At 51.9% G+C, this 24,903-nt stretch overlaps 2 protein-coding genes across 7 annotated transcripts in view; one reads left to right on the top strand and one right to left on the bottom strand.

The window, feature by feature from the left end:
* The window catches only part of POLA1 (DNA polymerase alpha 1, catalytic subunit), a 300,499-nt gene extending 297,945 nt beyond the window's left edge, over positions 1-2,554 (top strand). For 3 of the 5 annotated variants that reach the window (XM_070462009.1, XM_070462007.1, XM_070462010.1), the window contains one exon: positions 1,854-2,554. In XM_070462009.1, the coding sequence (XP_070318110.1) occupies positions 1,854-1,999 (146 nt within the window). In that variant the 3' untranslated portion in view covers positions 2,000-2,554. The remainder of the gene's footprint in view (positions 1-1,853) is intronic. The other 2 variants (XR_011485784.1, XM_070462011.1) reach the window with 2 other exon arrangements.
* Positions 2,555-10,235: 7,681 nt separating this feature from the next.
* ARX (aristaless related homeobox) lies at positions 10,236-24,526 on the bottom strand. 2 transcript variants are annotated; one of them, XM_070462113.1, is made up of 7 exons: positions 24,438-24,526; positions 22,747-22,878; positions 21,011-22,093; positions 18,463-19,351; positions 15,849-15,894; positions 12,699-13,027; positions 10,236-10,574 (listed from the first exon to the last, which is right to left on the bottom strand). In XM_070462113.1, exons 3-7 carry the CDS (start codon positions 21,204-21,206, stop codon positions 10,334-10,336), a joined length of 1,701 nt encoding a protein of 566 aa, XP_070318214.1. In that variant the 5' UTR covers positions 21,207-22,093; positions 22,747-22,878; positions 24,438-24,526; the 3' UTR covers positions 10,236-10,333. The 2 variants fall into 2 exon arrangements, with proteins under 2 accessions (XP_070318214.1, XP_070318215.1); XM_070462114.1 differs by lacking the exons at positions 21,011-22,093; positions 22,747-22,878; positions 24,438-24,526 and adding an exon at positions 20,572-20,701.
* Between the last annotated feature and the right edge of the window lie 377 nt (positions 24,527-24,903).

The following is a 24,903-nucleotide window of genomic DNA, read 5'->3' as shown; positions in this document are numbered from 1 at the left end:
TAACTGGCGTGGAATGGTGCCTCTGCCGTATTGACCGGCTATGGGATATGCTGGCGGTCACAGTTGTCTTTTACGAAGAAGAACACCGAGTGACGCTGGTTGTCATTCTAACTCGGCTGTGTGGCAGCGTAAATAGTCCCCTTTCTAACCAACCTGGTGGGAAAAGTCAATATCCCATCAGCAGAGGAGGTAAACACATCAGGAGCTGTGCCCTCTCTCTTCCTCCCCTGCTCCGTCTCACCGCAGCTCTGTAAATGTCTCTCCCTGGTCACACACACATTTGTGTCATTCACATGCACGGGGCGCCGGCCGGCCGCCACTGCTCAGGCCATTGTTGTGTATTCCCAGACTCCGATAATTAGAACTTTCAAAGTGTCTTTCTCTCCTTGCTTAATGATGCACCCTCTCTCTCTCTCTCTCTCTCTCTTTTTTGCCTCTTTTTCCACCCGCTTTGGGCATTTAAATCCTCTCTACAAAACTTTCTGTTGTTGTTTTTTGAAAGGCAATTGATGTAATTTAGAAAAGGTTGTGGAGAACAAACATGAATGTGTAGCTAAGGAACAAAAATCTGGAGACTGAGTTTTCATTTTCCGGGTGTTTTGTAGACTTCACTGTTGCTCTGTTGTTTCCGTGGGGTTTTTTCTTTTGGTGATTGATGTGCCCTCCCTTCCATGTTTCCTTCCTGATGCTTTCCTAACCTGGGGCGCCAGGCAGCCTCGCTGCCCCCCCAGGCTCCTTGGCTCAGGCCAGCATTTGGGGGCCTGCCATGTCTATCTGGGAGCAGTGAACAGGGGTGCATGGATAGGGGTGCACAGTGAGCCTCACCACGGGCGAGCTCAGGGTTCTGGCTACCTGGATCTACATTTTTACATCCCAGATCTCCAGCTATGTGTCCTGGGGCAAGTGACTTAACCTCCTCAGCCATCAGATGGGGATTTTTTTAAGGGCCTCTCCAAACACCTCAGAGGGTTCCCGAGCAGCTTTGAGCAAAGCTGTGTCATCTTAACCATTGTGGGCAGGGTTGGCTACCCCAGGGATCACCCTGTCCCTGAAAGGCCAGACCTGGGTGTCCTAGCCCACTGCCCCTTCCAAAGAACCAAGTTTAGAGGTCTCAGACTCTGGGGGGAGAAAGGAAGGATCTTCTCTCTGGCTGAGAGTGCCCTGCGCAGAATGGGAAGGCAAGGGATGAATGGGTGGAAGGAACAGGAAGCAGAGAAAGGGCAGCTACACATCTCAAGTTCAAAGGTACATCGTGTGTACAAAGAAGAAAAAAGCAATCTTGCCAGTGGACAGGTGCTCTCCAGACAGCATATCCCTTGCGTCTTTGAGCAGAGGAGATTTTGTATAGCAGAGGGATGCAGATGGAAAGGACTAGAAGCCGACTAGGCCCATCTGATCTGGGGAGTTTGCACTGGGAGGCTCTGCCTTCCTTTTGAAGCAAACTAGTTCCTGCCACTTCTGTACTTTGCATGCAGTTGCATGCCTGTGCTCGACAGCACCGCGAACCGGGTGTCTGCGAGTGGAGTTCACCTTGCCTGCCGCACATGGCCGTGCACCTGCAGTTCCCATCATTGAGGGTGGCCCTGTCCCCGGTGTGCTGAGTCGGCTAGGTGCTGAGAAGTGGCAGGTAGGGGGAAGGAAGAAAATCTTCTACAGAGGACTCTCTGGGTTCCCTCTCCCCCAGCGTGGGACTGGCCCCAGGGGTAGACCAGCCACAGGACCATGAGGACATCTAAGACCTGGAGCTGCAAACAGAACTCACAGCTCCTGCTCTAGTGCTTCAGAAATACTGAATGCTTTTTAAAGAAGCTGCTTCTGAGACTAGTAATCCTTTTATTTTTATTTCTTTTTAGATAAATTGAAGAGGCAGTTTCTTACTCCCAAAGTTCTTCAGGACTATAGAAAACTCAAGAACACAGCAGAGCAGTTCTTGTCCCAAAGTGGCTATTCCGAAGTGAACCTCAGCAAACTCTTCGCCGACTGTGCTGTATGGTCCTGAGGGCTTCCAGGAAGTGGACCTGCAGGGGCGGTGGACAGAAGACCCACATCCTTGGCACCTGCATCATGGCCCCGGCCGCTTCTCCTGCATCGCTTTTCCTGTGGAACTACTATCATGTTTGTGTGGCTGTGACTTGGGTGGGGGATTATCAAGGGGCAACTGCAAAGGTATTGAATCTACCAAACATCAGGGAACAGCAGAAGTACCTTCCTCTGACAATATACTTTGTGCTGTTGAAACACCACCGGGAGAACTGGCTGCTTCACATTGGCATTCAGCACTGAATTTCTAGGGGAAGGGGCGGGGAGGGAAGAGAAATGGAGAGTGGCTAGGAGGCAAGTGGCTTCTACCCAGGACCTTCAGCAGAGGCGCACCCAGAAAGAGGGGCTCACAGAGCCTGGTAGCAGGGCCGGCACTTTGCCTTAATGCCGGTTAAACCCAGTCTGAACCCAAGTGCTTCCCAGGCCACTGGCTCCAGGAGCAATTGTCCTTCTCAGTCTTTAAGGGGGGAGATTTAGAAGCTGCGCGCTTACTAAATAAATTAAACAGAGCTTACTTGTGTACTGAATTTCTCCAAAGCCCAACCTGCACATGCGCACTGGGCAGCTGTTTTACGCTCACCTGCCTTTTTTATTTCCTCAAATAGAAAATCTAGGTAAAGATTTGTACAAAGGGAAAGCACATGTTAAATAATTTGATATCCTATAGCATTTCATTAAAATGTGTATAGGCCGGGGCAAGGACCTTTGTGTTATATTCAAAAAAAATGAGGGGAGGGATGGTTAATTGGCCCTGGTGCTCTTTTTCTCATTTCTTCAGAACGGTGCCTTTCTGCCAGAAACCAGACATATTTCAATGTAGCCATCTTTCCTTTCTTACGTTCTTGGTAAGATTAAAAAACTAAAAAAACATTTCCCCTTATACAGCTATGCTATATTTTTAAAAAAATACCTACCTGTGGAAAAAAATCTACATATTAGTTTTCATAAAGGAAATATATGCTGTGCTTTTTTTTTTCAATTCAGAATAAAGTTTTCTAAAGGGAAACCTGCTGCAGTGACTCTGTATCAGGTGCAAAGAGTGGACTGGAGGGGGCAGCCAGGAGTAAGGGATGACTGGAAACCATCCCCTGCCCAACTTCAGCCTACTTATTAGGTCTGTGCTCAGAGATGCTTGGCATAATGTATGTCCCAGTGTTCTGAGTGGCATTTCAATATACTTTGGGTCCTTTGAGAGATGAAGCATGGCTTCTAATGTGCTTTGCTGACTTGTATGTTCAAAGAGAGCTAAGCCAAGAGTCCAGTACCGTCTCCTTTGGGAGAGCAAGACTGATGGCCTCTGAAAGAACCGCCCCCGCAAGAGAAAGGTCACCCAGCCTGGACCCTAGTGAAGGCATACTTATTATGTAGTACAGATGATGCCGCCTTATACCTTGCTTTGCCTTCTCTTTTCTTTCCATCACCCTCTCCTCCTTTCTCTTCTTACACTCAGGTTCTAAGTAGAAACACTTTGGGTTTATGACCATATCAGTTAATTAATGCCTTGGTACCTCAAGCTCTGCAACCTGTCAGAAGTTGCAGCACCCAGGCTGCTCTGGGAAACTAAGGATTAGTCTGTTTTTTCCTTGGTGTTACCATATAGGATTATTAGAGATGGTTCTCTAATGTATGCTTCCTGTGCCCACACCCCCACTTTGCTTTCTGAAGAGAAAGCATGTTTTCCTTGATTTCTGGGACCTGGGGTTATTATGGCAAATACAAAACTTGCTTGTCAAGAAATGCCAGGAGACAGAAACAGCTTTTCACTGGTCTGCTTTTTGTCTCTGCATCTAGATGTAATCATTGTGAGGGCAGGAACCATTTGTGTAGAAAGTGCATAGAAAGTCAGACATTTCCTAGTACAGTTCCCCAAAAAAGCTAACACAGTGGTTGATATTTTCTTATTTAGATCAGTAACTCCAGGTTAGTTAAGAAGATTTTCTGGGAGGCACCTAAGAATTCCAGGAGGCATTTGAAGATTCCAGGATTTTATAGAAAGTTGCAACTTTAGGATTGAGTGCATCTCTCTGTTAGAAGATTGGAACACGGCATGGTCACTTTTCTGAGAAAGGTTTCTTCTTGATTTGCACCATCTGATAACACATGGGTAGGGTGGGTACTGAGATGCCGCCCACTTTGAAAGGTGGAACTTCCCCATGTGTCTTCACAGGTTCCCTGGCATGGGTGTTAAGCTCAGGTGATAAAAGTGAAACAGGCCGGGTTCCCTCTAGAGAGTGGCAGAACCTCGTGAGCCCGAGTGGCCATGTCCTGTCCAAAGGAGGCAGGAGCTACTCAGCAATTCTGGGAGGGACAGAGCCCTGGGTGGTCATGGGATCACGTTTTCAAGAGCCAGGAATCCAGATATGGCCATAAAGTATCTCAATTTCTAAACTTTGGCAACTAATTTTAAAAAATAAAATTCTAAATGCTGTGGGCTAGACTAAACCTCTAGGATAAATTTTATCCACTCCAGTTGGAAATAGGGCCCTAAAGGAACCCATCTGGATTTTTTGTTTACTGTTGCATTTAGGGGCCGCCAACAACAGGGAGAACATTTATTTTGGTCATAACTTGCTAACTCTCAACTTTCCTTCGTGTAAAAGGGGATGTGGAGACCGGAAGTCGAAAATCCTACAAAAGTGTGCTCAATTAAGATTTTAATTTGTCCAGGAAACAGATGGGGTTCGTCTCGAGACTGTTGCCCAAGACATGGGGGCAAGTCAAAGTTCACAGACTGGAGTTTGGCAGAGGCTGGTCAAAGGGGATGAATTCACTGCCCCTACCACCAGCCCCTTCTCCAGCCCATACCTCCTCTTACCTCCAACACATACAGATGCACCTCAGCATGCCTTTTTGAACAGATTGAAATTAGTTTGGCAGGTAATACAGAGATAAGGAAGCTCCAAAAGCAGCTTTCTCTATCTTGTCAGGGTTTTATGAAAAACACTAAGCCCCAGATCCTCTTCAGAATTCACTGACCGTCAATTCAGTTCTCCCATCTCCCATCCCAGACTTTAACCCGCCTTGCCTTTCCCTTTCTCTCTCTCTCCCTCTGCTCACCTAAATATTTCTTAATTGAACGGTTTGCTGTGGAGCTTCCTTATAGCAGTTTAATAGATGAACTCATCTGAGCCAGCCTCAAATTTCAGATTAAAATTCCTTCATCCCGAAGGCAGCATTATCAGGTTGTTGGAGGCTGTTTTCAAACCTTGGTTTTGAATAGCAGCGGCTCTGCATTAATTTAACCACTAAGCTAATAAGTAGGTTTCGTTTTGTTATGCTAAGCTTTATTGCTTTTCTTTTGATCAGAATGGTGTTGTTGAGCAAAGCAGCAGACAAGGCATTCTTTGATGAGGGAATTAGCGCTCCATTCTTCCTCTATTATTCATAGCACAGTGGAATATGTAAGTACCTGAGGGTGTCAAAGGAGCGCAGGTTCTATTGCAAAGTGCTCGCCTTGTTTCTCTCAATAGCTGACTATGAGATGATAAACCGCTTAATACACTGTGCTAATTGGATGAGAGCAAAAAGAGATGGGAATTAAGGCGAGGCAAAAGGAGAAAGTGCAACCAGCCTTCAATTCACTCTTTCACCACTTTACCAGCACCAAAGGAGGCACAAGCTTTCTATAAGCAGACTAGAGGTTTTGTGCAGAGATAAAATGAACGTGTTAGTGGATTCAAGTAATACACTAATTATTGCACAGTATAAATACCACTACTGGTTTTATAACAGGGAGGTAAACTTCTTTTGAGAGGGTTATAGGATTGCTTGGCAGTGGTGTAGAACCTAATAAGGGCCCAGAGTAATAACCCCTTGGATTAACAAAATTGCTGCTTGTAGAAGTATGATTCAGGCTTTTACGAAGATTTCCGGAGAATGAATAAAAATGACTGAATGACATTTCTTAATGTATAACTGGTAATCGTTCCCTTTTCTTTAAAGAAAAAAAATGTATACTTCAAACTGGACTGTTAATAAAGTCCAGGGACAACACAACTTTTTCCTTTGAAAAATGCTTCTCCCCCTCCCCCTACCCCAGTCAGGTAACAGCTTTTCTTCTCCCCGCCCCCCAGCTAGGCTGCCACTGTCACTTAAATACATAAGCAATTGCTCTGTGGAACTCGGTGTTCCAAAATACCATTTTAGGCCCCATTTAAGACCCCTTCCATTCAGACACACTCACTTTTGTGTGTACACATACACACATGCTCACATACATATTTTTTCCTCTAAAAGCAAGTTGAACTAACTCATGTATAATTTCCTTCCCTCTACCATCAGCCACTTGTCCATTCTAGTAAGATATTTGCACTTAAAACGGTATGAAAAACAGAGGTACAAGTGCCTTGTCTCTTGGTATTACAGATCAAAACCAACAATAATAAGTGTTTGCCCCAGTGGGGGCGTGGTAATAGAAAAAAAAATGGGAAACTGGCTGAGGCCTATACTGATGACTTTAACTGAAGACTGGGTTTCAGGTCCTGAAACCTTCCCTTTGGTGATCACTCTCCCTAATTCATCCACTTTCTATCTTCCCCACACAAACCTGAGCTGTCCTCCCTAACTGTCCACAGCCCAGCTCATGGGCACCTGGTGACTGAAGACTTCTTAGGGACATCTTCTGAAATTACTCTGCCTACTGCTCCCTTCTTGCCTTTCCTTTCCGGGCCCATTCAGGATCTGACTAGCCTGTCTGAAAATGTAACAAATTAACTTGCCCTTTCCCTTCATCCTTCCCACAGAGGCCGAACCGTGCTCCCTCACCCCTCACCCCAAGATGCTGTGGGGGTGGCCCTGGGAAAGCAGGTGGTGGGGCATTCGGGCCTGGGGGTGATAGGGAACAGCCATGCCCCCATCACAGGGGCTCTCCTGAACTCCCCTGGGCTCTGCATGGCCTCCTCCTGGGTGGAACAGGTTTGCTTAAGGTTGGGGAGGGGGGTCAGCCGCTCCCAGCATTGTGACTGCGTTCCCAGATATTGGGGCCAAATTGGGTTGCCATTCATTAATAATGCTCACAATAAGATTAAATCATTCTGGAAAATCTCATAAAATCCCCCTAAGTACGCTCCAGTGGCTCTTTCCAATCCCCATCATTCAGCACTTGGGGAGGTTTGGAAGGAGAAGAAAATTGGTTTCTTTGCTTTTAATGCTGCTTTGAAAAGATACTCAGAGTTTGTCATGCGTGACATGTCACATGTTTAATGTGGACTTGCTGGAAGTCAGGGGGTCTTTAGCGTGTGATATTTATGGGGAATATTAAGTGCAGAATGAGGTCCCTCCAGCTGGGGAAAGTTGAAAGAATAGGAGGCCCAGGACCGGGCTTGTTTGCGGCATCAGAATGACATAGGATTAAGAGTTTGTAAAACAAGGAGCGGGGTTCTCATTGGCCAGTAATAAATGTAATCCTTGGAGGTAATTTCACGCAATTTGCTTCTGCTCCATGGAAGGGTCAAATGAGAAAAAATGACTTAAAAAAGAGTTCATTAACAGGAAGAATGGTACTGTTTCTCGTATACCATCCAACTGGCAGCCTGGAGGGGGGAGAAAAAAAAGCCCTACCTAAACAAAAGCCAAAATCAACGGAAAATTGATATTGACCACCCCCCCCCCAAAAAAAAAGCCCTTTCCCTCAGGCCCCTCCTGCGCTCCGCAGTCCCCACCCCACCTCAAACTCCAGAGTAGCCCTGTCCACCCCAGGAACTCGACCTTCACCCTAGGAGACTCTGTGGAGTCTGGTGAAGGCTTGAGACACTCAGATCTCGGGGAATGTCCTAGAAAGTTCCTGCTGAGCCTGCAAACCCCGAGAAAGGAGTGTGCGGCGGGAAGGGCTGAGCAGAGGTAGTTGGAGCCTACGCCCCGTGCCCGGGGCCGGGCCCTGCTTGCGAGCTCCGCCCTCGCGAGCCAGGGCCGGGCCGGGTGGCCCGGCCGGGTGACCCGACGGCCGAGATCCGAGGAGCCCCCTCAGCCTTGGGCCCCGCGGACGCGCTCCCCAAGGTGTCCGGCGGGCGGGGGGATTGCGGCTTGCCGGCCGGGCGCGCCCGCGGAGGACGCCCGCGGCCGAGGGCGGCAGCTGCCGAGCCTTCGCCCACCCCCGAGTCGCCGCTGACCTCTGCCCGCCCCCGCACCTGCCCCTCGGCCGCGCACGCCTGCGCCCAGAGCGGCGAGGGGACCCGCCCTCCTTCTCTGGGGCGCGGCCCGGGAGCGCGCGTGGAACCCGGCGGGCCCGGCCCGGAGACGCGTCGGCGCCCCCCGCCGGGACCGACTGGCCCGCGGCCTGGCGGGGCGGCGGCACCGGCTCCGACAGCCACGCTAGTCACGCCGCGGCCGCCCCCCTCCCGTGCCTGCCCCTCTCCCCAAAGGTCCAGCGCACTAATTACTACAAATTGAAACTAATTAAGCTTCTCTTCCCTTTCCCATCACCCTGGGAGCTTTGGCGAGACCCGGCCCCCGCGGGCGGGCTTACACCGAACGGTCACCCGGGGGGCGCAGGCAGGGCCCGGGGGGAGGGAGAAGCTACGGTCGCCGCCGGCGCGGGGAGGGGTGCGCCCAGGGGGTTGCAGATTGCAAATCTGCTTGGGTCTCCTCGCGAAACCTGAGTTGTTTAGATTTTTTTTTTTTTACAAGTATATACATTTCCCAATGCCTGGATAAGTGATGTAATGACATTTGTCGAGTTAAGATCTGCCACTTGGATACCCCTCGCTGCCTTTCCATCACTGTTGCTGCGTTCTCTCTCCCACTCTCTCCCTCCCTCTCTTTCCCCCACCACACACCCTCCTACCCCCCCCACACACACTCCCTCCTCCCTGCTCCCCCTACCCCCGCCACAGACCCTCCTCCCCGCGCGTGTACCATGTAGCCCGCCCCCTCGGAAGCCAGCGCCTGGGCTCCTCTCTCGCCATTACCTGTCATCTCGGACTGCGCACTTCCTTGTACGTGGCACTTTCCACGAACAGTTTCCTTCGCCTTCCCAGCTAAGACTCCCAGCTAAGACTCCCCGCTCGCTTCAAATTTCTGTCTTCACCGTCAACGCCTACAGTAGACTCACCCACCCTCCCTCAAGCCCACCCCACCTCCGAGGCCCAGGCCCCCGAGCTCCCACTACAACGCGACCCAGGAGAGCCGAGATGCACGTGGAAAGCTCCTTGGCGGCGGCGATCTTAACCCTTCTTAGGAAATCCTACGGATCCTTTGAGGATCACATTCAAACCAGAGCCATCTGCCAGAAAAACGGGAGTGCAGATAAACCCTGGGGGAGTCGGGGCGCAGGAGCCCACCCGCGGTCTTCTGGGGGGAGGGCCCTTCTACTGTCCCCTCAAGCGCCTGTAGAGAGTATTCACACTTCCTTTTGTTAAACATATATTTTGTTTTTATTTTGAGCGTGACACTTCTCCACTAGATAGCAAGGAAAAGTGATAACAATTACACATTACACAAAAGTACTGTACCATTGCCTTTATCTTGAAGGTTTCGGAAGCCTCTACAGTTAATAAGTTAAATAAAGGGCTTGAGTACATAAATATTTGTCTAGGAACCCTACCGTATCTACAACACAGTAAGAATCTACAGGAGGACAAACTTTTACCATACCACGCTGAGTGCAATTGCGTTATAACATTTCAAATATACAAAGCTCTGTTCTTTTTCTTTTTTTTAATAACAATGGTATGTACAGAATCAATAATCACAGTTTGGTGACTTCAACAGTCCATATTCTAGCAGAGTATTTCCCTTTGGTTTGATATAAAAACCTTGGTTGATGTATGATAAAGAAGAGAACAAGAACAAGACGCCCCTTTCCGTTAAGTGCACTGTTAGCTATCTTACAGATTCGCATTCGCTTCCCCGCCGCCGAAGGCTGGGGCCACGCTGGGAAGATCAACTTAGAGCGCCAAAATGCTATCAGGAAAGAAAAAAAAAGCTAAGTGGGGTGTCAGGAGGCAGAGAGGTTGGGGTTTTTAAATTGTTAACTTCAATACCAGGTGACTTAGGGAGCAAACCTCCCCGATATTTTCAATAAAAGAACCGGAGAGAGTGGACGTTTGAGTTGGAGCGAAGTGGGCAGGGGCAGGGGCAGGGGCAGGGGCGGGTGAACAGCCAGCCGAGGAGGTGCCACGTCCGGGTAGCGCCGCCGAGGGCTGCCTCGCCCGCGTCCAGGCTGCTGCGAAGGCGGCTGCGCTCTCTCACTGCCGTCTCGGGAGTGTGCTGGTCCTCTGTTTCCATTTGGTCTTGAGTGGTGCTGAGTGAGGTGACCTTTCGGTCGCGCCCGGGGCGCGAGGGTGGAGGGCAGCCTTTAGCACACCTCCTTGCCCGTGCTGGTGCCCGGCAGGATGTTGAGCTGCGTCAGCTGCGCGGCGTGCTCCTTGGCCTTGAGCCTCAGCGCCGCTATGCTCGAGGCGCGTCTGTCTGCGGCCGCCGTGGCCGGGTCGGCCAGCGCGCCCGACGCCACTGCGCCCTCCACGGCCGGCGTGGGCTGTCTCAGGAGCGCGGCGGCGGTCGACGCGCTGGTCAGGGGGGCCATGGTGGAAAAGAGCCTGCAGGGAGAGCAAAAGAGCGCGGTGACGCCCCGAGAGCTGCGCGCAGCGCCTCGGGCAGCCTTGCCCGCCGCCTCTCCCCGGGGGAGCAGAGGGGCGCCGCCGCTGGGGCGCAGAGTCGCAGGGCCGGGCCGGCCCCGGGGCTGGGGAGTAGCTGGAGGCGCGGGCGGGAGGCTGGGGCGCTCTAAGGGTTTACCAGGGCAGGAAACGAACAGAGGGGAAAAGAGACGGAGGGGCCAGATATTCCTGGAGGGACCAGAGCCGTGGCGGAAGCAAGCCCCGAGTCCCCAAACCCCACGGCCCCACTGCGCGGATTCTGGGCTTTCGCTTAAGAAGGGAGTGTACTTTAGACTAGGAGCTCCAACTGCCTGTAATACTATTTGCCGAGAGAGAGAAGAGAGACAAAGAGAAAGGAGAGAAAGGGAGGAGAAGAAAAAGAGAAAGAAAGGACAAAGTGGGATTAAAACTGAGAAAGACCTGTGCTGCACTTTGTACTCCTTCTGTAGAGCGCCTTCTCGGCCCGGGGCTCCTTTCACCCTGGAAAAGCTGGTCTTATTCGCCAGCCTTCCCGCCGCCGCGGCCGCCCTCCTGCGCCGGGCAGAGCTGTCAGAGCCCGACCGACGACCGCGAGGTGGGGATGGGGGCTCCCGCCTGTTGATTTCCGCTCGCCAGGCAGCTCTGACCCGCTAGGAGCGCATTGCCTGCGCCGCAAGCACTCACCAGTACCGAAGAGCACCCCCCCGCGTGCGGCGCACGGCGAAACCCAAGTCTGGGACTCCAGTCCGCGAAACCGCCTCCAGAAGGCGCCAGCATTAACCCGCACGGCGCTTCCACCCTCTGCACTACACCGCGCCAGACTGCGGCAGGGGCCGAGCCGCCCCTAACCCTCAATGCCACCACCACCACCACCACCCCCGCCGCTAGCTCCCAGGGCTTTGGCTCCGGCCCCCCGGAAGGCCAACTCAGGGTTTCCACGAGTAGAAATAAGCCCACCTGGGCTCGAGGAGCGCCCCTCGCTTCTCCCAAGCCCACCTTCCACCTCTTGTGCCACCCCCACCGCGCCCCTCTTTCCAGCCTCTCCAAATGTCGCAGCTGGTACTCCAGCCATGGTTTGGCAACTTTTACCAGTCACTTGTGAGAAGAGGGAAAGGAGAGGGTGGTGGGCGAGGAACAGAGGACTTAAACATTTTTTTCCAAAAGGAAATAATAAAGTGTGGCCTGGAGGGGGCGTAACATGCCCTGGTTCCACTAGGTAAACTGAGTCACTAACTACACTTCAGTGCACTATCTGTTTACTTCATTGGTTGTTACAAGAAAGTAATTTTACTGAGTCTTTTTTGAAAATTTTCTCCAAGATGATTTTTTTGTTAAGTGGCTGCGCAGTTGGATGAGTCTATTATTTCTTTGTTCTCCCAAAGAGAGATCATTGAAACTGCATTCAGTTTTATTTTCACTGCACTTTCCAACTTAATACATCTCTCCTTTGTTTCTTTGTCTGTATGATTATACAGACTTTTAATTTCATCATTCGATGTTCATTTAAAGAAAGGGATTTATAATATATGATGAACCGTTTCTTTGAGTTCGTTGTCTTGTGCTGCTCTGGGGGTCCGGGGTTGCATATATGAGGGTATAGTTGGCAGCGGATCACTTGAATGACAAGGAAGGTAGAGTCTGGAGAAGAAGAAAGATTTCTTTGGACCCAGAGGGCCCTTGGTCCCAGGGCTGTATTCCTCTGGCTGCCAGGCTTTAGGGAATGAGGAAGGATTTTTGCAAAAGTTTAAAAGTCATCCCGGCTCTGCAGCCTACACCTGTACCCTTTTACACACACACCACCTTTGGTCTGGGCTGTTGCTGCCTTCAAATGGTACTTTAAAGCTTTCATTGAACACTTCCAATTTCTGTGGTTGCTGTTGTTGCCACTGCCCCTTTGCCGTTCAGCCCCAAGTCATTCCCTTCAAGATCCGCACTGTTTAAAGCAATATTATAGATTATTTTCTTTGGCTAAATCTCAAGTTAAGCCAAAGAGGAAAGACGAGTGTAGTCCCTATCTCTGGCCTCCTCCCAGGGCCCCAGCCTCTGTGCGTGTATGCGAGAGACAGACTCCCCGAAGCCGCGTGTTACCTGCCGAACGCAGGGCTGATGAAGGCCGGGTGCCGGAACACTGCGGCTCCGAGGAAAGTGCTCAGGCCCAGCGGCGCCCCGCTGGGCGGCAGGCTGGCCGAGCCCGGAGGCGGAGGTAGGCTCGGGAAGGCGGCGGCGGCGGCTGCAGCAGCGGCCGTCCAGGCCGAGTCGAGCGCGGGATGGTGCGGAGGGAAGGGGCTGGCGTCCAGGTAGGGGCTGAGCGGGTGGGTGGCCGAGAGCGGCCCGGGGAAGGGCAGACCCGGGGGGTGGGTCTGTGCGCCCGCCTTCTCCCGCTTGCGCCACTTCGCCCGACGGTTCTGGAACCAGACCTGCAAAGCCGAGAGAGGCAGGGGTAGGTGCCGCTCCGGCCGGGTAGGCGCTCCCGGCGGTCCCCGCCTCTTCCCCCCGCGCCGCGGGCCCTCCCTCCTTCCCACTTTCCCACTGCAGCCCTCGCCCACCTCGCCCCTCTGTGGCCTCAGGTTGTTCAAGGACACGTCTGGGACCAAAGAGGCAAAGAAAGAGGGCCTAACTTAAAGTCATCCGGAACTACCGGGCAAGTGAACCCTTTCCAGTGGACATTTTAACTAGCCTGGTTCCTTTCCAAATTTAACAAATGGTTTGTTGTATTTAAAAGTGAGGAAACCAAGGTTTACATGGCTGCGCTGCCATTTGCTTGCTGTGTGTCTTTAAGCAGGTCACTTAAACCTCTCTGAACCTCAGTTTTCTAATCTGTAAAATGGGCATAATAAAACTTTATTCATAAGGCTGTGATGAGGAATGAGTCAAATAAGGCATGTGGAAGCTGGCATTCAGCGATGACTCTTGGGAACAGACAGCCATCAAGAGAAGAATGCACAGCAGCTTTCTGGGGCAAATCAGCTCTTTTCACCTATTTCGGGTTTTCCCAAGAGGTGACAAAATCTTTGCTCTCTGTCGAAAAGGGAATCAGGGAGGTGGTTCATTTAATCTTTCCAGAAATATTTACTGAACACCTATGAGCACAACTCTATGTTTGGGGGCTTGAGGGGAGCTGGGACTGAGGGAAGAAATACCCACGATAAAGCGAACAGGCATACAGTTTAGGAAGCAGTTGTAATGAAGTGTGGGGTACACAGCCTGCTATCTGCAGGGCCTCCATGCAGGGCCAGGTTCTACCAAGGAAGGCAGTGACTGCATGGATCAGGTCTACAGTGATACTTGGACACAGAAACCAGAGTGGGGGATACCTGGAGACTGGGCACATCTTCATAGCTAACCGGTCCTTTATTTCTTCTGGGGATGTGGTTTAGGTAGGTTATTTAAGTAAGATAGTTGTAGGTTGGGGGGAGGTTTTCCGCACAAGGTATCTTCCTAATTGTTAATAGAAAGCAGTTTTAGTAGAGACCTTTACCTGAAATGTGGCAGCTACCATGGTCTAAAAATAACTTTTAGGAGCATGAAATTATTTTTATGTGACCTGCTCATCACACCCACAGCTGAGAAGATACGCTCCTTTTCCCTTGAAGGCATTAGTATTTTTAGGGCTGAGTTTATGCCTGCGCACAAGTCTAAAAATTAAGAATGAACTCTGGGGCTATACAGAGTTATATTAAAATATAATGTAAATGATCCCAGAGGTATATGTTTTTTAAAATTTTAAGACATCTATATGCCTTTCAGATATACACACTGGGGCTGTCGTTACTAGCACTGGTATCTAGGTTTGGTTTGACTTCTAGATAGCCACCTAAAACAAGAAAAATTGAGAATCCAAGTTGGTTGATTACTTAAAATTCTGCCAAAAGGGGGCCCATCCATCACATTTCACAGCCCTCAAATAACCTATTTGAGAATTGCAGAAACATTCCAGTGTGGAAATTCAGAGACTTGAAAAAATTAAGACTAGATGGGACCAGGCTGGGTGGGCAGCTTTTGTGTATCCAAATCTGTCTAGACAAGACTACCCGCCACTCCTCGACGGCAGTGAAAGGAGTCAAGGGAGGGGGGACGGTGGAGGCAGAATGCCCTCAAAGAACATGGAAACCTTCTAGAGACTGATCAGCTCTCGGCTCAACTGCAATTATCAAGATGTCCCCCTGCAATTCCTCATTATTGAATTAATACCTCTGAGGCCCCCCAAAGGTAAACGAAAGGACTCTAATAATTCATATTCACTTAATTACATCTTCTCCAGTGAATAGGGAGAGAGGAGAAGGGGAGGGGGCGCTCTCTTTCTTTTTAAAAGTTATTTAACTTTCCCACGACTCGTTCCCCTGAGCAGAAAATGCAGAGTTGCTGTCACATCTCTGTTTGACAATGGAGAAATGTGTCAACAGAAAGGAGGGGACAGGCCTCATCATTAGCCCTCTAATGCAAGAAGCTGTTGTGTATTAAATGAGCCATATGGAATTTATTGTGCTTTATCAGCGCTTGATTTTGACTGTAAAGTGATTCACTCAGCTCCTAACCCAGGGACATCTGTTTTCTGTTGGCCATCGGGACTGCCCAGTGTTGATCGTCTCTTTGGTTATGGGGCCTGGGTTCGGAAATGCACTCTGGTATGGGGCTGCAAACACCTTTAATAGCATTGCACTCACTCCCTATTAGATCAATGTGGGCTCATTGCTATAAAAAATGGGAAATCAAATAGCATTAGCCAGCTCCTGTGCGGGCGGAGGGGAAATCAAACAGCATTTTGCCTTCAAATGGCCCTGTTTGTTCTAGCACTAAGTGGGCTTTTATGAAGCCCGATTGGAGACTTAATCGCAGCCAAATACCTGCTTGGAGCTGAGCGGATTTGTCTAACAACCAAATCCATGCTCCATCCCATTATTTCAACCAGGAAAAGTCAGTTCGCAGATTGTTTCCGACAGGGGCTATGGACCAGGGGGCTTCTGAACTGCAGTCTTGGGGACCCTGAAACCCCTCTTCTGATCCTGGACTCCTTCCACAAGGCTCCCAAACCTAGAAACCTTCCCCTTCCATCTCTCAGATCTTTATATTTTAATATGATTTTGTGCAGGAGGGTTTAGGTTTATCTTTCTGATTCTGCTTCTCTTCATTTTATGAAGGGGGTCTCTCGAGAACCCCCTAATGCATCAACCCATCTCTCTTCCACTCGTCCCCCAGCCCACCGCCCCTCCTTTCCTCCCTCTCCGCAGTGCGGCTCACCTGGACCCGGGCCTCCGTCAAGTCCAGCCTCATGGCCAGTTCCTCCCTATAAGAAAGCAACACACAGGCAGGAGGTCACTGCAGGCTCCAGCAACGCCCTGTCAGCCACCTTCCCTTCGCTGGCATCCAGACACCTGGGCATCACCACCCCTTCAACACGGGAGTGTCTTCTATTTGACTGAAAACGTGAAAACACAATATACTCCCAGATATAGGATGTTGTCTATACTGTTGCATCATAGTATATTCAAGAGTGACAGTGGCGACTTCTTGACTGTACAAGTCTCAGCTTCTCTCTCCCTCTTAAGCCAGAGTTAGATAAGACACACACACACACACACACACACACACACACACACACACAGAGTGCTTATAGCCTCTTTTGTCCTAAGAGTAAATGGGAGAACTCGCCACTCAACTAAAAACATTGCTTTCGCCCTCCTTGTTGCTTTCTGCCTTCTTTAGAAAACGTTCTCTCCCCTCTCCTTCCTCTCTCTCCAGCTCTCTGCCTTTCCTTCCATCTCTCTCTCTCCCCCGCCTCCCTCCCTCTCTCACCCCCTTAGGTCATACTCCCCATTACCCTCTGGAGATATGTTAAGCTTGTTAAGAGTTCAGTGGGGTAATTTTTCGATTAAACAAAATTCTGCGCACCTCCTGACTCCAGTGCCCACTACAAACCCTGCCCATCTCAGGGGAAGTCAATTTAACTGAAACCCTACCCCGTCATTGCAGTTATTACTGCGACAATTAAGGCAAATAGGAAACCATTAAGATGCTGTAAAACGGCTTACAACCTGTTTACCGAAAATATGAGCGCGACGAGAGTAATTGGCTCTCCAATCACTAATATGAAAGAGCGGGGGCTGCCCCAGCCTGGGACCTGGCCTGGCCCACACCTGGAACTTCAGGACTGGGAGAAAACTGGTTCACTGGAGAGCTTCCCGCTGCTTCCTGCTACAGTCAGCATCAGCAGATCTAAAACCCCAAAACCACACTCCTGCCTGGGTCCCGGCAGGAGCCAAGGGGCTCTAACTAGCCCCATGGGTGGGAGAGAGGTGGGCATGGGGTGGTGATGAGCAGCCACCCCTCTTCGTGTGCTTTGGTTCCCCTGGAGAAGCTGAAAGGGCAGACCTGCGTGCCAAGCGACATCACATCATTTTCTTCTTTTGAATTATATGTGTGTGACAAAGGCAAAAAGCGGGTTGGCTGCTTAGTTAGCTATTTGATAGAGACAATTACTTTAGAATTTATTTTCTTTTTTAAAGATAATAAAGGGACTGGATGACACAGGGGAGGGCCAAGTTTAGCTCAGGGGATGATCAAGTTTAGTGCTTTGCCTCGAATCAGATCTACTCTCTTCGTTTCTGGTTAGGAGACAGTTTGGCAATTAATTGCTAGACCAACTACCCTTGAGCGTTGGCTCAGGCCTCCAGAGTACTAAGCAATTTCTCCTCAGGTTCAAATGGGGCAGGCAGCTTTCCGGGGCTACTAAAATGCACATTGAAAAGTCATACACGGCTCCTGCGAAGGTGGGGTTGCTCCAGCTTGACAAGCCCAAGTCCGGGCTGACTCCCATCCCTTTTTCCCTCCCCGCTGGGGAAAGTTGGCCCTTACCTGGCTCCTCGCCTGAGCCAGACCTTAGCTTTGGGGTGGGAGAGGAAGGCCCCCTGCCGGGCCGGCATCCCAGGTTTGAATCAGCCGGCCCTCAGGGGCCCAGTCGTCTCACAGGTACATCTTTCCCCCCAAACTCGGGTGAGTGGGAATGGAGCGGATCCAGGAGAAACAGCCGGGTTTAGACACCGGTCAGAAGGGGGAAATTCCCCCCAGCTGTTCTGTCTACTGCCTGCCAGGCTGCCAGCAGTCCAAGCCTGCCCCTGTAAACCCGCGTACAGTAAACCAACACTGGGTTTAATGTACGTGGAGGGCGAGAGGACAGCGATGAAAAGGGGAGATTCTGGTCGCTGCCTCCGCAGACCAAACACTGCCCAGTTCTGACTTCCTTCGGTTATTCCAGGAGTCCTCAAACGACAGAACTTGGATCTTTTTAACGGCCTTCTCTGCAGGCGCGGGCATCTTCACTAACTGCGTAACTGGTAACTGATACCCACCAGGCTCCCGGGGCATCAGGCGGGGAGGGCAAGCGCACCACACAGCGGCCAAAAATAGCCCTTGCTTAGCCCTGGCGGCGAGGGCCGGCAGCGCTGCTTGCGCCTCGCCTGGGACCTGGCGTGGACTCCGGATTGCAGCGCCAGGGGCCCTGAGTGTGAGCGCTCGGGCGCGCACGTCTCCAAGGTGGCGCGTTCGGGCGCCCTTTGGAGAGGCCGTTTCTTTTTCTCTCTCTAGCTAAAACTTGTAATTAAAAAAATTAAACTGGAGAGACCTCCGGAAGGGGGAAAAAAAACCAAAACCAAAAACAAAACACATCCCAGTCTAAACTTGGGAGCCCAGAGTAGAGAGGCTGGGAGGGTGTTTTTGGTCAACAGGGGTTTGGCCTGGGATGAGTCCAGGAGCTAAGTCCCTGCCCCAGCCCCAGGACCCTGCCCGCCCACCTTCCCTCTCCGGGACCCACTCGCGCCCTCCAGCCGCTGCTGCCACGCTCCCCCCTCGCGCGTACCTGGTGAAGACGTCTGGGTAGTGCGTCTTCTGGAAGGCCCGCTCCAGTTCCTCCAGCTGGTAGCTGGTGAACGTGGTGCGGTAGCGCCGCTGTTTGCGCTTCAGCAGCCCCTCCTCCGAGTCGCTGCCGGCAGACAGGCACACGCTGTCCTCGCCGTCCTTGCCCTCGGCGTCCTCCGGGTGCAGCAGCAGCTCCTCCTTGGGGGACAGCTCCCCGCCCTCGGAGGCCGCGGCGGCGGCGGCGGCGGCGGCGGCGGTCGCCGCTCCAGCGGCGGGCACGGCGCAGCGCCGCGGCTCCTTGAGCAGCGCGCGGGCGTCGTCCTCCAGCAGCTCCTCCTCGTCGTCCTCCAGCAGCTCCTCGTCCTCGTCCTCGTCCTCTTCGTCCTCCAGCAGCTCCTCCTCCTCGTCCTCGGCGCCCGCGCCGCTACTCGCCGCCGGGGCGCCCCCTGGGCCGCCGGCCGCGCCAAGGCGCTCGTCCGGGTGCCCGGCGCCCCCCGGGCCGCCCAGCTCGTCCAGCGCGGGCGGTGGCGGCACGAAGGGCGCCCCGTTCTCGCGGTACGACTTGCTGCGGCTGATGCTCACCTGCGGCGCCTGGCTGATCTTGAGAGTGTCCCAGGCCGCGGCGGCGGCGGCGGCGGCCGCCACGGCGGCCCCTGAGCCATCTGGCCGCTCCCCGGGCCGCGCGGTCGGCGGCGGCGGCGGCGGCGGCGGGGCCTCCCCCCGCGGACCCGCCGTGGCCGTGGCGGCCGCCGCCGCCGCCGCCGCCGCTGCCGCCGCCGCCGCCGCGGCGCCCTGGAGGAGGCGGCCCCCGCCCGGGCCGTACAGGCGCCGCAGCTTGGGCGGCAGGTGCAGCTCGGCCTCGAACGGGGCGCTGCTGCCCTTGGGGGAGCCTGCGGGCAAGGGAGAGCGGTCAGCGCGCCGGCCGGCCGGCCCGGCCAGAGTCGCCGCTCGGGCCGGCCCTCCTCCGCTCCCTCCGCGCCCAGGCCCCGAAGCGCGCGGCGCCCCCCGCGCCACTAGACTCCGAGCCCTCCCCTCCTTCCCCAGTTTTCTTGCTTTTTCTTTTTCTTTACATCTCTCTCTTTCCCTTGCCCTTGCTTCCTTCTTTTTCCCCTTTCTCCTCCTCTATGGGTCCTTTCCTTTCCCTCTCTCATTCTTTCCTTTATTTCCTTCCTTCATTTCTTTCTCTCCTCGCCCTTCCTTTCATTTTTAAATCACTTTTTCTTTCTCTCTCTCCCCGTCTCATCATTCTTTCCGCATCTTTCTCTTCTCCCTTCCCTTCCCTTCTCTTTTTGTGCACTCCTCTCCCCTTCTTCCTTCCCTCCTTTATTGTTTTCTTTTTCTTTCCTCTTGTCTTCCCTTTCACCTTTTCCCTTCCCATTTCGGGGCAAGAGGGAATCTGCAAACATTCAACAACTTTTTAAAAAATCACCACCACTCTGAAAACTTTGCGCAGGACCTCTGCCCTCAGCTCTGCCACGCGTTCCCGGCTGCGGGTTGGCGAGAGGGGCCACTGCCTGGCTGGCACCGGGGAAGGAGGGAGCGGCCCAGTGGCCCTGAGTGAGGACCTGGCCCCAACAGCCCCCAGCAGGAGGGGCAGGGGCTCCTCGCCCAGAAAAATCGTCCTGGAGAAAATGGGTTCGGAAAGGCCTGGGTGGGGACGTAAGGGGGTGCAATAGGCACAGAGCGCTCCTTCCCCTCGAGGAAGCGCCTGGCACAGGTGCCACTGCAGACTAAAAAAAGAAAAGGAAAAAGTCAGTTTTATTTTAAACGCCCCCTTCCCCGCTAACCGCTCCTGTCTTCCAAGTGACGTTGCGGCTGGACCGCTGGTTTACAGATTTTAAAAGGCGAAACTTGGGTGTAACGGTTTTGGGGCAAAACGACAGTTGTTCTGGAATTTTTAATTTTAGGGGCGAAAAGAGCCTTTAAACATCTCAACTCTTAAAAAAAAAAAAAGCAGAGGAAAAAATAGCACCCAGAAGCCGCACATTTCATACAATTCAGATACAAGAAGGAACATTTGGGGAATCCCAGGGAGATGTTTTCTGCAAAGCTTGGGTTTAAAAGATCACAAGTAATCTACAATTTTAAAAAGAAGAAAAAAGCAGAACACCTCGTATAAAGAAATCTTCCCAAGAGGAAAGGCCAAGGCGCACTCCGCCTGGAGTCCCCATTCACAGCTTTTGGGGTTCTTCTCTTCACCAAGTTCTTACAAGAGTCCACCCGGCTCCTGCTGTTCTTGGCCCGTCGCCCCTCTTCAGAGCACCCGCAAGGCCACCAAAGGGGGTATTTAAACGACCTAAGAACCAATACCGAGAATCTAAGGGCCCTCGAAGCAAAGCCTGGTCTCTGCTTTTTCTGGAAGCAGAGAGGGAGGGAGAGACATCCCCTGGCAAGAGGTTTACCGCTCTTTGAGGTACCAGGCCTCAGAGTTGTTCCCTCTTTTTTCCTCTGTCTCCAGTTGGACAGCCGCAGGCCCCTGGCCCCGGAACATCACACATCCAAACCAGTGCCTAGCACCCTTTCCAGGGGCTCGGCAAGCACAGCCTTACCTTGCACGGCCTTTTCCTGGTCGGTGCGGCTGGCCAGCGGAGCGGGCAAGCTCTGCGCGGCTCCCAACAGCCGCATTTTGCACGGGCTCCTCCGGCCCAGGATGCTGTCGATGCAGTAAGAGGAGAGCAAAGTTGGAGATTTACTTTTGCACTCGGGCCTCTCGGAGCAGCCCTCCTCCTGGTACTGATTGCTCATGGCTGGGTTTTTTCCCCTGGGCGCAGAGAAGCGGGCCGAGGGCTGCCTTTCGGGGCGGGTGGGATGGATGGGTGTGTGTTGAGGGGGTGGGGTTAGATGGCTGGTTATAGTGGATATTATTGCGATCTCTGTGCCTCTCGGCCTCTCTCGGTCGCTGGCTGCCGGCTCCCGCCCTGCCTACGGCCGGAGCTCGCCCTCTCGGCGCTCAGGACAAGCAGTAACAAGTGTAGTGAGCGGCGGGCGCGGAGCGCTGGGGTCTCTCTCCTCCACGTGCTGAGAGGCGCCCTCTGATTGGCTCTCGCCAGAGGCCGGGCTGCTCCGGGCTGTGCGCTCCCGGCAAAGCCCGGACTGGATTCCGGAAAAGCCGGCGGTGGAGGAGGGGCGGCAGCAGGCACGCACCCGAGCCGATTTTATTTTTATTTTTTGTTTTCAACTAGCAACTTTCTAAATACTCCATTCTGTTCCTGCCGCTCCTCCGTTAACCCTTTAGGGCTAGCCCCAAGCTCTAGCTTCTTCGGATGTCAGGCCAGTGGGTGCCATTTGGGCGGCGTGCGCCCCTTCCACTAACCCGAGGACCTCACTCCCTTGGAGGCAAGGCCTTGAGGCTTGGCTCGCGTAAGGACGGATTTGGCCCTTTTCAAAACCAATGTTGCGCTCCCAGGACAGTGCCTTGACTTTAGAGGCCCTCAGCCACCATCCTCTTTAGACCGGACGCGCCGCCGGAGTGACGGCCGCCGGCAAAGTCTGTCGTTGGGGCGTTCAGTGTTCTCTTGTGGCCCAACGTCTTGAGCTGTTAGTCCTCTCCTTGAGTCCGGCGGTTGCTCTCTTTTTAGTAGGGTCACATCACCGTCTTCAACTCTGCAAAAAGTCCCCTTAAAGACAAAGGTCTGGAAAAAAAAAAAAGACAAAGGTCTGCCAAAGGCGCGCGGCCTTCTCTAGAGCATCTACAGAACAGAAAGGGACGGGCGAATATGGGCTGTGAGAAAGGGCAGCTGGGGACAGGCCCCGAGAGTCTCCCCCTTCTCCCCAGACACGTTTCCCTCTTCTCCCCGTAAGTTCGCCTCTGTTAGGCCGTCACCCTGAAGCTGGACACTCTCAGATCGCGCGTGCAGGGAGCGGGACCTAACCGGAGCCCTGAGAGCTCTAGGGTGGGAGGGACTCAGGTTCGGCCTCAACCAAATCTCAACGCCTGAAGTTCTGAACTCCCCTCCTGGCAAAGGCGAGAGAGCGAACCTCGGGGAGAGAGCACTTGTTTTTCTTCTTCCCCAAACAGCTTCCAGCGCGTCCAGCGCTGAGAACCGAGACCCAACTCCGACTGAAGTTGTGCCGAGCCCGGGCGAGGGGCTAGCACGGGTGCCCTCTTTTTCTGGGTGCAGGGCCCAAGAGATAGCCAGGGGCCTCGACGCTGGCAGGGTGGGGGCGAGGGTGGTGGGTGGGAGAGGAGCCGGGGAGGGGGAATCCACGCCGGGTTTTCCTCTCTCAACCCCTTCAATGTGTCAGAGAAAAGCGTTTTACAAAGGATTATACTTGAATCACTTACAGTCAGTATTTAAAAATACAAGGATGCATAACTGGAATTTTTTTCAGCCATAAACATCTGCATAACTCTTGGATGCTGGTGGGTGGGTGGCAGACAGATCAGGCTGGCTTGGCAGGAGCATTCAAGACACAACTGGAGGGGATGAAGGGTCAGGAACAGGCACATCAATAATGTTAATACTAATGTGATATTACTAGTACTATTAAGAGCTAGACGAAGAGGATCTGTGTCTCTCGGGGTGTGTGTGTGTGTGTGTGTGTGTCTGTCTGTCTGTCTGTCAGTCTGTCCATCTGTCTCCGCGCTCTCTCTGGCTTTTTGAGTCTCACCAGTTTTTCCTACACTTGGATGATGGGAGTTGGGGGCGAAAGAGAACCCGAGCTCTCTCTGACATTGATTTTCTTTTAAGCCCTCTCTGTTGTTCCAAGGCCCCCCTGGTATCTTCTGTGTTTGCCTGCATTCTCCCTTTTCTAGTCTCACCCACAGCTCTCTGTTATACAGTCCCGTTTAGCTTTAAAGTAACATTCTGCGCACTGATTCCCTCCCCGGCCCTGAGCGCCCACTCCCAGGGTGCGAGTCTCGACGGAGCCGAGACGGGGAAAGACGCGTCGGTCTCCTCGGAGCGAGCCTCCAGCCGCGGGAGCCTCGCGGGCATCCCTGCGGCTGGTCACTGGGAGAGACAGGGGCACTTTTCCCTCCCCAGCGGGCCCCGCGTCGGAAATCTACAAGACCCGGCTGCGGGTGCCTCCGTGACTTCAGAGTCACACTCCGTCACACGCAAGGAGTGGGTTGAAAATGAGTCCACAAGAAGACCGTGTTAAGAGAGCCACAAACGCACAAATCATTTCTGAGAGCCTAACGGGGTTTCAACTCGGTGGAAGATTTCTTAGCTTCCGTCCCCCTCCTCCCCCTTCTGCAGCTGTTCTTTTTTTTTTTTTTTTTTAAAAGAAGTCGGACTTTCTGCTGGGGTGTATTCTAATTTTAATCATCCACTGCAAAAGTGGAGGTTAACATAGAATTTCTGATTCTGACTTAATGACCCTTGGAATTTAATTCTATTAATGGAATGTAGCGTCTTTCTTTGGGAAACCTGGTGCAAAAACTAGCATTGTTATTTTATCTTGTGTATTTTTGGTATTTTCTAATCAATCTTCCCAAGTGAGGACGCTATTGGGAACGCACATTCATTCACTTCGGGGAGAAGGGCCCGACTCTGTTCCCTTTACACCCAGTGGCCCTGAAATGATCTTTGTCACAATTCAGCACCTAAGTTCAAAATCTGCAGTTGGCTCTTGCTATTCCTGAAATATCATTATTATTTTTTTTTTTTAAAAAGAGAACTTTTCTAACATACCCACGGGGAGACAATCAGCTGGTATCTCAAACAGTGTCTAATCAGAAGATGGGTTTAAGATATCTGTGTGTTATCCTACATGTCAGTTTAGAAAACAAAATGATGCCTCTAATATCTAAGAAGAATTTAGTTAATTTGTTGAGTAAGTAGACTTTTCAGGATTGGGCTATAGGACTATGTATAAAAGAACTTTTAGTTTAGCCAATTTCATGTTTGCACTGTCGGCAAGATGCCACTTTGCTTTCTTTTCACCTCACTTTCTCCACTTTCTTTTACCCACTAATCAAAAGGAATTTCATTTTAGTAATAATATTATTCACATTCGTACTTTGTTACTCACCACTCCTGGTTTCTAATCTTTGAGGTCTGTAACTGTTGGTTTTCTTTTCCTGGGCTGCCTGGAAAACAATGGTTTGCAGTTCATCTGCTTTTAAAATCAATCACTAAGATAAAAATGACAATTATGGCCGGAAGTGAGGGTCAGAGGTGTTCAAAACTATTGTTTATGGTGAAAAGAACGAGGCTTGTCCCCAGGATTGGAAATAATAATTACCTAGAAGAGGAGAATGGAAGAAACCCCTTTCTTTTCTGTGGTGAGAGCTAATTCTACATTGTAGTTTCAAAATTATATTTGCAAGAAATGCGGGATAAGGGGGTGGCAGTCAGATGTTATTATCCAGCAAAAAGAAATGTTTGGAGGAGAGTTAACCTTGCACACTTTTCATTTGAGATGTTTTAATTTATTGTGCAATATACACATAGATAAATAAAGCTGTGATGGGCTTCCAGCCACACCGGCCGGCTCA

The sequence above is a fragment of the Odocoileus virginianus genome, chromosome X, assembly GCF_023699985.2.
Source record: "Odocoileus virginianus isolate 20LAN1187 ecotype Illinois chromosome X, Ovbor_1.2, whole genome shotgun sequence".
In the NCBI taxonomy this organism is placed as follows: Eukaryota; Metazoa; Chordata; class Mammalia; order Artiodactyla; family Cervidae; genus Odocoileus; species Odocoileus virginianus.
This window is presented reverse-complemented; position numbering and strand designations above follow the sequence as displayed.